The sequence below is a fragment of the Gekko japonicus genome, unplaced genomic scaffold (genome assembly GCF_001447785.1).
Source record: "Gekko japonicus isolate JY-2015 unplaced genomic scaffold, Gekko_japonicus_V1.1 scaffold1958, whole genome shotgun sequence".
Lineage (NCBI taxonomy): Eukaryota > Metazoa > Chordata > Lepidosauria > Squamata > Gekkonidae > Gekko > Gekko japonicus.
The window spans coordinates 139,495-153,577 of NW_015165878.1; the positions used below are offsets into that span (position 1 = coordinate 139,495).

The window sequence follows — 14,083 nt, forward strand, 5'->3', positions numbered from 1 at the left end:
GATGGACCAAGGGTCTGATTCAGTACAAGGAAGCTTCATGTGTTCATGTATCTTTAAAGCTCTGTAACAATGGGGGAAATGCTTTTTTCTTAGAGAGAAAGATAGCACAACACTTTCTGTAATAGACATGGCTGGAAAAATCCCTGTGAGAGGTGCTGGGGAGTAGTGTTGGTGTGCCACTCGCTTTACCGGTTATTTTATAGGCCGCGCTCTCAGTCACATTTGGCTTCCAAAGTATCTGTTAAATATTGGCTTGGATCCTCCTAGGAGATTCATGGGTGCAAGAAGGGGATGGCCCAGAACACCCCTTGGAGTTCTGTTCCTGGGTAGATTGGGTGATCCCCAGGAATAACTGGGGGGGGGAGTTGGGGAGAGTTGTCCCCCAATGAAAGTTGAGACAGGATTCAAGTAATTTGTTATTTGCCTTCCTGTTTTATCACAGTCAAACAGTCCAAGAAGTCAAGAATGTCTTATAGGTGGCAACTTACATTTTAAATTGAACTGTGTTGTCATATTAATCAAGGGCAGGAGGAAGGACTGCTTGGCTAGGATAACCCTAGAAATATAGCAGAGCCACCCATACAGCCCACCTGTTATACGACCACAGGCATTCTGAAAGAGGAGCCAAGGAGTAATCAGTGGCGAAGGTCATCGTTCAAGCCTGTCCATTTCAAAATTCATTGCAACTTTCTAAGAAGCGGCTTTCATTCTTTTGCAGTTCACAGTTAGCTCACTTTTGTGGTTAGTTGTAACCGTCAATAGTTTGATTTTACGACAAAAAAAGAGACAATGGCTTAAAAATCATTTACCAACATTTGACTGGTCACTTGATGAAACCTTTTTGGAGACTGATCAAGTGTCCAGACAGTTTTTAGGTTTTGTATGTCTGGGTGCATTAAGAACATAAGAGACGTCAATGTTGGATCAGGCCAAAGGCCCATCCAGTCCAACCCTCTGTCACACAGTGGCCAAAAATACCAGGTGCCATCAGGAGGTCCACCAGTGGGGCCAGGACATTAGAAGCCCTCCCACTGTTGACCCCCCCCCCCAAGCACCAAGAAGACAGAGCATCATTTGCCCCAGAGCCTCTATCTATACCTTGTGGCTAATAGCCACTGATGGACCTCTGCTCCATATGCTTATCTAATTCCCTTTTGAAGCTGTCCATGCTTGTAGCCGCCACCACTTCCTGTGGCAGTGAATTCCATGTGTTAATCACTCTTTGGATGAAGAAGTACTTCCTTTTATCCGTTCTAACCTGACCGCTCAGCAATTTCATGGAGTGCCCACGAGTTCTTGTATTGTGAGAAAGGGAGAAAAGTACCTCTTTCTCTACCTGCTCTATCCCATGCATAATCTTATAAACCTCAATCATGTCACCCCCAGTCGTCGTTTCTCCAAGCTAAAGAGCTCTAAGCGCTTTAACCTTTCCTCATAGGGAAAGTGTTCCAATCCCTTTATCATTCGAGTTGCCCTTTTCTGAACTTTTTCAAACGCTATAATATCCTGTGTATTTATATTTAGGATTTTTGGCTCCAATGTGCATGACCTTGCCCTTGGCCACATTGAACCCCATTTGCCATGTTGACGCCCACTTGCCCATCCTTGACAGATCCCTTGGATTTCCCCAGCCTCATAAATGGGGCTATTGTTTGCTAACATGTTTTTTTGATTGGTGAGAGCTCTATAACATTCACAAAGAATCAGGCATGTTAAATAAAAGCTGTGAACATCCTGTGATTATTGGGCATCTTTTGGGCCAGTCGCTGCTGCTGTTCTATCCCTATGAGTATGTTGGAAAAACAATTAGGCTGCCCTTTTCAGGAACACTATGCCAATTTATGAGGAATATTTTAAAATTGTTTTGGATTTTTAAACTGTGATTTCTGGAAAACCAAATTTGTACTGAAGTGAGACCTGGTAGGCCTTCAGCAGGTCTTGGGTGTGTGCAACTTCATTGCAGCTGTTATGGTCTCACTAGCTTCTTTCTGTTTCTTCTTTCCTCCTGATCCCAATATATTAACAGAGGTTTGTGGTTTTTTTCCCATTCAGGGGAAGATTATAAGAGAATTGAATTTGGTGTTAATGAAGTTATTGAAGCAGATTTGACTGTGCAGAATAACAACGACTACAGTATTTCGAGTACTCTGAATCCTCAGGCGCCAGAATTCATTCTTGGTTGCGCACCTACCCAGAAAACGGCCAACGATGTACTCAACGAAGCCAACTATGATTCCGTTGATTGCCAGTTCACTGACCCTGCTCTCTCTTTGGACAGCGGTTCTAATGCTGAGAACGATGGCTTACCTGGAAGCCTTGGGCAAAGAGAGCGCAAAAAGAAGAAGAAACGACCCCCTGGATATTACAGTTATTTGGAAGATGTCAGTGATGGCATTGTTCCACCAGAGGCGTTGGTAAATGGGCATGCAAATTCACCAGGACTTAATAGCATAAGCACAGAGGATGTGGAACTTACAGGGGACCTGCCGTCAGTCGCCCCAAGGACTTGTAGCAGCCCTGAAAATTCTGTGGACTTCACTAGCGAAGCTGTGTCTGATGATTTGGTTTCTAGTGCTCTAGACACTACCAGGACTGCAGGGCAGCCTGAAGTATGCAGTGTTACTAATTTGGAACAGTCTTGCACCCCTTCTGAACCCGGAAGGGATAGCCCGTTAAGGACAGCTGTTGTACTGCCTTATGCTGGTACCGATACTACTGAAAACCTTGGCGTTACTAATGGACAAATACTTGAATCCTCTAGTGAGGGCCCAGCTGCCAATGGAGTAGACTTGCACGCTGTGGAAAGCACTGACTCAGACCAAGCTAAGCCCGAGAACGCTTCATCTACTACTGAGGCGCCCCCCCCTGTTTCAGGATCAGTCGCAGTTAATCAGCCTGCGAAATCGTGGGCTAGCCTCTTTCATAATTCCAAGCCCTCTGTTTCCACGCCTATGGCTTATGTGGAAACTAAATACACCCCTCCTGCCACGTCTCCCGTGGTTCCTGAGAAACAGGTTGAAGTCAAAGAGGGGCCTGTTCCGGTTTCTGAGGATCCTGTAGCCATAAAGATTGCAGGTACCGTTAACGTGCTGCAGGCTTGATCTGCAGAAAGAAGGGAAGCATAATCTAGAAAATGTTGGAGTGGGCCTGAAAGCTTTCATGGTGCGCATAAAGGTTCTAAAGGTTTAATTTGTCGAGACTGTTAAGTTCAGAAGCAAAAAACAAATCATTATCAAAGGGTTGGTGGAGCATCACTTCTCTCACTCAGAGTAATGATTTTGAACTTTCTGTAAATGTTGAGCTCATTTAGTACACAACTGTGGGCCGATAACTGAGTTGTTTCCATTGTGCATGCAGAGGCTTGCTCTGCTGTGTGCATACACACACATTAGTGAAAGGCTGAGTTTGTCTAGGCTGGAGCTGCTTTGTTTGCTTTTCTAGACCCAGCCTTTTGCTCTGAGGGGGAGATGGGAGGTCTCTCCATTTGGAAAGCCTTGCCAGCTCATCACCGAGAGTTTGCTGTGTCAGAAGGTCTTTGTTACTTTCAGTTTTCCCCTCCCATCCAGCACTGAGAGGGAGGCTCAGTCTCTTTTCATTGGGAGGGTCATACTCAGTTTGTGGTTAAAGGAGAGAGTGATTGCAGCTGCTCACTTATGCCTGTAATGAGATAGATAAGGGGTTGCCAACCTTTTTGAGCCTATGGGCACCTTTGGAATTCGAAGAAGGGGTGCTAAACACTAGTGTTCCTTCTAAGTTGAGTTAGTGTGAGCTACTTCACAGTTTTTTAGCCTCCGGCTCACACATTTTTGTCTCAGCTCAGGAAGGATAGCTCCAGAGCAAACTAATTTATGCAGTAGCCAAATTTCGCGCTCATGGCTTTAATGCCAGTAGCTCACAAAGTAGATTTTTTGCTCACAAGACTCCACAGCTTAGAGGGAGCACTGGTGAGCACCATTCCAAAATGGCTGCTACAAGAGGCGGAGCCCACCACATTACCTTCCTTCTCACTTTGCAAAGCATTGCAGAAGGGCAATAAAAAGAAGGGAAGGGAAGCCGGAGGGAAGTAAAATAAATTGTGGATTTAAAAGCAATGAAGAATAGCCTAAGGCTGGATTGAAACCACATATTGACTAAGGAAAGCTTGGATGTTTATTAGTTCTTGACCTCCAGTTGCTGCAGCTGTTATTGCAGCTGTGGCAACACTTTCATTTGAATGAGGGCAGTCAGTAACAATCTCTGCCTTACGAAGGCCCTGTTCACTTTCTGAAAAGCTCAGCGGGCTCCATGGCACCCATGAGCCCCGTGTTGGGGAATCCTGAGACAGTCAGTGCAGCATGAGATTATTTTACTCCTTGGTGTAGCAGCCATTGGGTCAGCCGTCAGATGTTTGTTTGGTTCTTGAACCTTGCTCACAGCATGGGTCACACAGTATCACACTATAGTTGTGTGAAGGTTGTATTGCTTCCCTTACTATGGGCACACTTAGTTGGCGGTCTTGTGCTGCCCCAGCCAGCGTTTTAAACTGTAGTTAAGTAGAACTGCCATATATCTTTAAGAGCAGTGGTTCCTGGGAATTGAAGTCTTTAGTTAGACATCCCACAGCATCCGGCACACAGAGGCGCGAGGATTCGAGTTTACAGCTCTCTTCCTGTGGCCTTTGTTCTCTTTAAACGGCAAGGAGTTGGGGACACACAATCTTTTTCACCATGAGCCAGTGAACTAAATTAGATTACAAAAGATGTGAGTCTCATTTGGCATAGTATAACTGGCAGGCACAGGGCTGACTCCATACCCTCCAGTGGCTGCCTCACTAAATGTGCCACTCCTGTTTGGAGTGTAGCTGTTCCTGCTCCTTTGAAACCTGCCAGGGCTAAAAGGAGTGTGTGAGTCATGCTGTGCTCCCTCCGGCAGCTCTCTGACCTAGAAATGGGGCCTCACTCCAGAAGCCCCTGCAAAGTCATAGGGGCCTGTGGGTATTGTCTCTTACTTCCGGTGGGGAAGCAGCAGATTGTCACTTGTTTTAGCCCTGCAGACACCAGGCAGAAGAATTGTGCTTCATTCCAGCTGTGAGCAGCAAATGCCATCGCTGCCTCTGGTAGCAACTGCCAGCCATTGCTGCACATTCAATCTCGAGCAAGTGGCCAGCAGCCAAGATCAGCTGCTGACTCACCTGGGCTACCTTTGTGCTCTAGCAGGTTGAGAATGGGAGAGAAGGTACAGCATGTCACGGCAGCAAAGAGGGGCAGTACTCCAAGTGAGCCCAGTCTCTGCAGCCATCCAGGGAGGTAAAGGCAGGCTGTGTCTGTTTCCAAGGTCTTGTGGGTTGGGTAGATGTGGTTTTGGAGGATTACAGTTGGCCCTCCTGATTCAGCGAGCCCGACAGCTGCCCGATGATGCTGTCCCTCAGTGCCAGTCCTGGGAAACCACTGTGCAGAGTGCGAAGAAAACCTGGAGCAGCTGTTCCTCTGTGCATATATAACTGCCTCAAAGCTACAATAAACCAGGAAGCTGCATCCCTGTAGCCTAGGGGTCCTCAACCTTTCTGAGGGGTGGGCATCTTTGGAATTTTGAAACAGTGTGGTGGGCGCCACCACAAAATGGCTGCCATGAAAGGGTTGTGGCAGGAGGTGAAGCCAGACACAGAATGGCTGCCGAGCTTACCTGCAATCACACAGCTGCCGCCGAAGCAACTTTAAAAAAAAATCCGCAGAGCCCATCAAATTCAGAAGCTTTGTTGGGCAAAAGCCCCACCCGGCCCCATCCACTTTGTAAAATCGCCTGGTGGGCGCCAGTAAAGTTGTTGGAGTGCACTATGGCACCCACGGGCAGCAGGCCTGGGGTCCTGCTGTAGGCAGCTGTTGTACGAAGACTTGACTGTTCTAGATGGAGAGTGTTCTGTATGAATTGCAGAATATCAGTAGCCTGAGTGCCGAAGGGTTCACCTTCCTGCAATGGTGTTTAACTGACTTCCTGTCTCATGCTGATATGTTTGTGCCAGCTTGATATTCTTTTATTGCTAGATAGAAATATTTTCCTCTGCGAACACTGCCCTGCGTATCGTGATAGTGCCATCCTAAGCAGAGGTAAAATTAGTGGGCTCGGCAGGGTGTAACGCTGCTTAGGATGGTACTGTAACACCCATAACGTTGTCGTTCCAGTGGGTAGCAGTAGAACATGATATGAGTCCAGTTGTTAAGACATCAACAAGATTTTTGGGGTATAAGGTTTTGAGAGTAAAGAGCTGACCAAGGGAGTGCTGACTCTCAAAAGCATGTACCCTGAAAATCTTGGTGTTTTTCGAAGGTGTTACTGGATGCCAGTCTGGCTGCTCTAAAAGTTGTACTATTCCAGTCACAGCCGATTCTAAGGCTGTCATTTTTAATTTGTTCAGAATTTTTAAAACAAAAATCTAAAACAGTGTATGCGTGTGTGCTTGTTAACAAGTCCTGTGCATGTTTGTAGTATGTACTGTGGTTTTAAACTTTGCTGAACTCTTACAGGAAATTTGAAAAAAATGTACTGGATTTTGATCATATATGGGTTATCTGACTATTGACACAATGCACTAACTGGGAAATGTGAATACACGGAATTCTTGGTGTGTGGAACAGAGGGGCGGAACAAAGGCCAAGAGCTGGTATAATCAAAGGATAAAAACGCAGAGTTAACAGCATTTTTGAGACAAAGGAATTAGATCGGCTTTGTGCTATCTTGTTGACTGTGATTTTGTCTAACAAAAGGAAAATAACTTCTGCTTAGAATGCTAACTGTTAACAGGTCAGTGTGGCAATAGTGTCAGATGTTTAAACCTGTTTTATTTCTGTATTTTAAGGTGTTTACTTTGATTTTGTATTCTTTAGAAAGCAGAAGTGTAAGGTGGTTCTCCACCCATGCGCTTTCTCCCACTGAGTTGCTTTGCCAGTATATTTTGGCATGACTTTTAATTGCTTTTTAAACTTTTAAATTAGCAGAACAGGTTGTGTAAGAGTCTTTGTAAGAGTCCATTACATTAATTGAATTGTGTTTTGTGTCCTATCACGGTCTTGGTCCTGGAACGCTTTGCTATTGAGTTAGCCCAACTCTGCCAGTTTTCTGATAACAGGCCAGAGCAATATATTTAGACATCATAAATTCACATCATGACCTCACATCGTGACTTCATATCACATCACATTCTTCACTGTACTTCTTGTGGTTCTCCCGTCCACATATCTATGGAGATGCAACACAAAAGCATGGACTTTAGAATGCAGAAGTTTCTGCTCCCTAATTCCCCTCAGCAAAAGAATTATCTTGTGTAAGTATTTACCTATTAAAGTGAACATCTTAGAGCAGCTCTGGGAAAGACCTCCAAGACAAATTTTGAAATGTTTGCCTCACCTGTAAATAGGTAGGAAATTGAAAGGCATTTCTGGCAAACATGGCGAAGCCTAATGAAATGTGTGAAAACACTGTGTGGAAATTCAGTTCTTTACCACAAGAGGATGCTAAAGTCCTTTATGATTCCTTCTCCACAGTTGTCAAGGTCCCTGCTCAGTTGAACCAAATTCTTTCATGTTTCTGAATGCTTGTTTTATAAGTATTGTGTTCTTCATTTGACAGAGTTGCTGGAAAATGTAAAGCTAATACATAAACCAGTGTCCTTGCAACCACGAGGGCTGATCAATAAAGGAAACTGGTGTTACATCAACGCTGTATCCTTGCTTTGGGGGAAAACCCCCCTGCTCTCCAAGTTTATTAAATGTTGCTGTGTGATTGTCATTGTTGAACACCATAGATCCCTTTATTAGAATCTGTCAACAGAAAGATTGCTGTTTTACAATACGTGAATGTGTACAGTATAGGCTGTGGTTGGACCCAGTTGATATAATTGTAATTGTTAATTGGATTCCTTAGGGCATAGATGCGCACAGCATTTTAACTGTTTTGCCCAAAGACTAGTTTTGTGAAGTGTGTGTGTATGTGTAAAATGCTTCTGGCTATCTTTATTAACTGGCTCCTTAATGCAGTTCTGTAGACACTGCAAGCTTTGGTTGCTTGCCCTCCTATGTATCACCTAATGAAGTCCATTCCAATGTATTCAAAATCCCAGCGGCCGTGTACATCAACACCAATGATAGACAGCTTGTAAGTAAATTGCCAGTAAGGTATAATATTTGTTTTACAAAAGGGAGGCAATATTTGTTTGGTTTTAAAAACATGTATATCCTGCTTTTCCTTGTGGTTCAAGTTGGCTTATGGTAATAGTTAGAATATTTGCGAGAATGGGCACAGTAATAAGACCAATGAAAAAAGGAAAAAGAACTGTGACAATTTAGCGCTTAGTAATATATTCATAAATCATAATATACAATAACAGAAATTAAGTAATATATATATAGTGAATGTAGACGGTGGTCTCCGGAATGGTGTGCCGTTTCGACAATGATCTTCTTCTGAACAAGGGTGTGTACAAAAACTGTCTTTCAACAATTCATTTCTCTCGGTGACGTATTGTAAATATACTGTTGATTCACTTCATCATGAGGCTATGCTATGTTCTTCAATGGGCTATAATTCCTGAATGGCACACCATTCCGGAGACCACCGTCTACATTCACTATATATATATTACTTAATTTCTGTTATTGTATATTATGATTTATGAATATATTACTAAGCGCTAAATTGTCACAGTTCTTTTTCCTTTTTTTATGGTAATAGTTAACCATTTCAGTTAAAACCAAAAATAATAAACCCTAAATGTCTCCTCCCCGCTCTTAAAGAATGCCTGCCATTCAAACCCCCTCAAAAGCTCTGGCAAACAGGCTGGCCTTGCAGTGCCTCTTGAAGGCCTGGAAGGAGGGGGGTCCCTCACCTCTTTCATAAAACCGGAGCCATGACAGGAAAGGCCCAAGCTCTGGTCACTTCCAGACCTTGTGGCTAGAGTTGCCTCCTGGGAATGAGAAGACCCTACTTCAGATCCCTGTTTTGCTGTGAAGTTCACTGATGACGTGGGGCCAGTCACTCTCAGCTTGGTCTTCCCCACAAGGTTACTCTGGGCTTGGTTGTTTTTCATTGTTGTGACCCCTTCCCCTTTGCTAGACCATACGAAGTGTTCCTATTCCCCACCTTATATGCGCACATGAAACAAAAGTAATGGAAGCCAAAGCCACAAGTCTTCTCTCCAACAAAGATGCCCACCTCTGCTGTAGGAAAGAAACTACTACAGATATTGCTTTTGAGCTCTTCAGCTGTGGATGATCACCTGTAAAGCCGTATTGACACTTAGAAGGGAGATTGTGATGAAAAGGGGAGAGCAGTAAACTAGCTGTTGTGCCTCAAAATGATGCGCATGTTGAAATCTACAATTTGTATGAGCCTTGCCCATTTCAGACACCCTCATGTTCATGGCCAGGTACTGCTGTGACGAATTTCTTCTAGTACCCATTACTGTCTTTGTAGCTGACACTCATTTTCTTTTTGCTCCACTTCAGTGTCCGCTTAATGAACGAGTTTACAAATATGCCGGTTCCGCCTAAGGCCAAACAAGGTAGGTGTAGAAAGTATCAACTACTAACTGTTTGCATCTTGGAACTGGGCAGCTGAATGAAGCCTTTGTGCACGACTGCCAAAGCAGTACAGATTGACTCGTTCCAAGATGTTTGTGTTATATAAAAATTTGCCTTTCTGTATGGAAGGGATGGGGAACATCTTTGTGGCATCTTTTTAGGAGTTCCCCTGAAATCAGACCTGGTTTGAGGAGAGCAAACTAGGTGTGGTGCTGTTTCATCCTCCTTAAGATGAATTGTAGCCGTTTTTAATCCAACTGTAGTTTGTTGTGACAGTTTCCTTTGTTGGTGAGGGAGAAGAAGCAGACTTTGCTGTACTTAGCCATTATTTCCAACTTTGATTTATCACTGCAGTTCTGCAGTCTGTCCGTCCATCCCCCCTGAAAAATCAGCCAGTGTTTCTCTTTTAGCGCTGATCCGTTAACCTCAGCACTTGCTGTTTTCTGTGATCCACTTGTAGGCTTCCTTACAGTGAGCTGTTGGCAGTCTAGTACTGAAAATACGGTTTGTCTTCAGAGCAAACCTGGTAAAGAAGAATGAAATAAACCCTAAACACTGCTGATACTTAGAGGTCCTGACCAATGTTCCCTCTAAGCTGTGGAGTCTTGTGAGCAAATATTCTACTTTGTGAGCTGCTGGCATTAAAGTTGTGAGCGAGTGATTTGGATACTGCATGAATTAGCTTGCTCTGGAGCCATCCTTCCTGAGCTAAGACAAAAATCTGTGAGCTGGAGGCTAAAAATCTGTGCGCTAGCTCACACTAACTCAGCTTAGAGGGAACACTGGTCCTGACCATGTCTTGAGCAGGAGTGCATGTTTATGATGGGAATAAATTTTAATATTGATGATGGTGGAGCATTCACGTGCCCATATCATCAAGAAGCCGGCCTTTAAAGCTATTCCCCTTGATAAAACTGTCCGTCCTTCTTTTTTGCCTTGCAGCTTTAGGTGATAAAATTGCAAGGGATATCAGGCCTGGAGCTGCCTTCGAACCCACATACATTTATAGGTTGCTGACAGTGATCAAGTCGAGTCTGTCAGAAAAGGTGAGTCTGTGATCCTTAAGGTGATTTCCCCCTCAGAGAAAATGTAGAAATTCTATGCAAATCCAGCTGACGGAGGACTAGCTTGTGGAAGCTCCATTTCAGGTATCCTCTTTCATCAAAGCCAGTATCGCTTATGCTGACGGACTTACACCGGTCCTTTTTGAAACCAATGGAGCAAATTTAGAATGGATGGATTCTTAAGTGATACAGTCTTGGAAGAAAGAGGGTATTTGAAACAGAGTTTCCACAAGCTAGCTGGATTCGCATGGAATTTCTACATTTTATCTGAAAAAGGACATGAACCGAATGTTGAAATAGCACTTTTTGTACTTTACTATGACCGGTTGCCAGATATTTGTTTGGCTGTCTTTAAGCATAAGAACATAAGAGACGCCAATGTTGGATCAGGCCAAAGGCCCATCCAGTCCAGCATTCTGTATCACACAGTGGCCAGAAATACCAGTGCCATCAGGAGGTCCACCAGTGGGGCCAGGACATTAGAAGCCCTCCCACTGTTGACCCCCCCAAGCACCAAGAAGACAGAGCATCACTTGCCCCAGAGTCCCTATCTATACCTTGTGGCTAATAGCCACTGATGGACCTCTGCTCCATATGCTTATCTTAATTCCCTTTTGAAGCCGTCCATGCTTGTAGCCGCCACCACTTCCTGTGGCAGTGAATTCCATGTGTTAATCATTCTTTGGGTGAAGAAGTACTTCCTTTTATCCGTTCTAACCTGACTGCTCAGCAATTTCATGGAGTGCCCATGTGTTCTTGTATTGTGACAAAGGGAGAAAAGTACCTCTTTCTCTACCTGCTCTATCCCATGCATAATCTTATAAACCTCAATCATGTCACCTCTCAGTCGTCGTTTCTCCAACCTAAAGAGCCCTAAGCGCTTTAACCTTTCCTCATAGGGAAAGTGTTCCAACCCTTTTATCATTTGAGTTGCCCTTTTCTGCACCCTTCTTTATTGCAGTCACACACTGTCTCGACATTTTCAGTGAGTTATCCACTACAACTCCAAGATCTCTCTCTTGCTCAGTCTCTGCCAGTTCAGACCCCATCAATGTGTATTTATATTTAGGATTTTTGGCTCCAATGTGCATCACCTTGCACTTGGCCACATTGAACCCCATTTGCCATGTTGACGCCCACTCGCCCATCCTTGACAGATCCCCTTGGAGTGCCTCACAATCCTCACTGGTTTTCACCACCCTGAACAACTTTGTATCATCCGCAAATTTAGCCACTTCACTGCTTACTCCCATCTCCAAATCATTAATGAACAAGTTAAAAAGCAGTGGACCAAGTACTGATCCCTGCGGTACCCCACTGCTTACCACCCTCCACTGAGAAAATTGCCCACCTACACTCACTCTCTGTTTTCTATGAACTAGCCAGTTTTTGATCCATAAAAGGACTTGTCCTTCTATCCCATGATTTTTGAGCTTACTTAGGAGCCTTTGATGAGGAACTTTATCAAAAGCTTTCTGGAAGTCAAGGTAAATAATATCTATTGGATCCCCCTTGTCCACATGTTTGTTCACCCCCTCAAAGAACACTAACAGGTTAGTGAGACAAGATCTTCCCTTACAGAAACCGTGCTGAGTCTGCCTCAATAGGTTTTGTTCATCTATGTGCCTACTAATTCTTTCCTTAATAATGGTTTCCACCAATTTACCCGGTATCGACGTCAGACTGACTGGCCTGTAATTTCCCGGATCTCCTCTGGAACCCTTTTTAAAGATGGGAGTGACATTAGCTACCTTCCAATCCTCAGGAATGGAGGCAGATTTTAAGGAAAGATTACATATCTTTGTCAGGAGATCTACAAGTTCACATTTGAGTTCTTTCAGAACTCTCGGATGTATGCCATCTGGGCCTGGTGATTTTTCAGTTTTTAAGTTGTCTATCAGTTTTAGGACCTCCTCTCTCGTCACCTCAATCTGACTCAGGTCTTTCAACACCCCTCCTGAAATCAGTGGTTCTGGAGTGGGCAAGCACTTCTCATCTTCCACAGTGAAGACGGAGGCAAAAAATGCATTTAGCTTCTCAGCCATTTCCCTATCATCCTTCAATACTCCTTTTACCCCTTGGTCGTCCAAGGGCCCCACTGCCTCCCTGGCTGGTTTCCTGTTTCTAATGTATTTGAAGAAAGTTTTATTGTTGGTTTTTACGTTTTTTGCTATATGCTCCTCATATTCCCTTTTTGCCTGCCTGACCTCAGACTTGCATTTTATTTGCCATAGCCTGTGTTCCGTTTTATCAGCCTCACTGTGACTAGCTTTCCACTGCTTAAAGGAATTCTTTTTACTTTTTACAGCCTCCATTACTCTGTTTGTTAACCATGCAGGCTTTTTCCTATACCTGTTTGTGCCTTTCCTAACCTGCGGAATATATATTTTTTGAGCTTCTAGGATCGTAGTTTTAAATAGATCCCAAGCTTCCCCAATTGTTTTGACCCTTTCTACTTTTCCTTTCAGTTTCCTCCCCACGTGTCCCCTCATATCAGAGAAATTACCCCTTTTAAAGTTAAAAATGGTTGTGTGAGTCTTTTTGGCCAATTCTCTATTTGTACAAATGATGAACTCAACAACATTATGATCACTGTTTCCAAGCGGTGCAATCACTTTTACATCTCTCACCAGGTCTTGAGTGTTACTTAGGACCAAATCAAGGATCGCCTCTCCCCTGGTAGGTTCCGTGACCATCTGCTCCATAGCACAGTCATTTAGAGTGTCTAGAAACTCAATCTCTTTTTCCCGGCTAGAACACATATTGACCCAATCAATGTGTGGGTAGTTAAAATCACCTATTATTACACAGTGTTTTTGTCTAGTTGCTATCTTTAAGGCATTCATCATTTTATAATCCTCCTCTATCTTTTGATCTGGTGGGCGATAACAAACTCCCAGTGTTAAGTTTCCTTTTGGCCCCCCTATTTCAACCCATAGAACTTCCAGAAGCGAATCCAATTCACTTAGCCTCTCAATCTTTCTAGACTTTATACCCTCTCTGACATACAGAGCTACCCCACCTCCAACCCTTCCCCCCCTATCCTTCCGATATAATATATAACCGGGAATCACTGTGTCCCACTGATTTTCCTCATCCCACCAAGTTTCAGAAATACCCACAATGTCTATTTTTCCCTCCGACACCAAGCACTCCAACTCCCCGATTTTACCTCGGACACTTCTAGCATTTGTATAGAAACAGCTGTAATTTCCCTTACAAGTTAAGCCTGCATCCTTCCTCTTGCTATCTCGAGTCGTTGTCCGGCAGTCCATGTCACCAGCCATGGCCTCTGTGGACAATTTCAATCCACCTCCCTGTAGAAAAGCAACAGGTACCCCCTCATCTCTCTGAGATGAGCCAACCCGAACCAGAGACTTTTCATCTCCTGTCGGCTTTCCCCCAATATTCAGTTTAAAAGCTGCTCTGCCACCTTTTTGATTTTAAGCGCCAGCAGCCTGGTTCCTT

General features: G+C 44.0%; 1 protein-coding gene across 1 annotated transcript in view; it reads left to right on the forward strand.

Annotated features, from left to right (window-relative positions):
* USP10 (ubiquitin specific peptidase 10) overlaps positions 1-14,083 on the forward strand; it is a 51,893-nt gene that overhangs the window by 19,687 nt on the left and 18,123 nt on the right. The window contains exons 4-8 of the mRNA XM_015411284.1: positions 2,053-3,075; positions 7,603-7,694; positions 8,018-8,127; positions 9,477-9,532; positions 10,494-10,597. Of these exons, the coding sequence (XP_015266770.1) occupies positions 2,053-3,075; positions 7,603-7,694; positions 8,018-8,127; positions 9,477-9,532; positions 10,494-10,597 (1,385 nt within the window). The remainder of the gene's footprint in view (positions 1-2,052; positions 3,076-7,602; positions 7,695-8,017; positions 8,128-9,476; positions 9,533-10,493; positions 10,598-14,083) is intronic.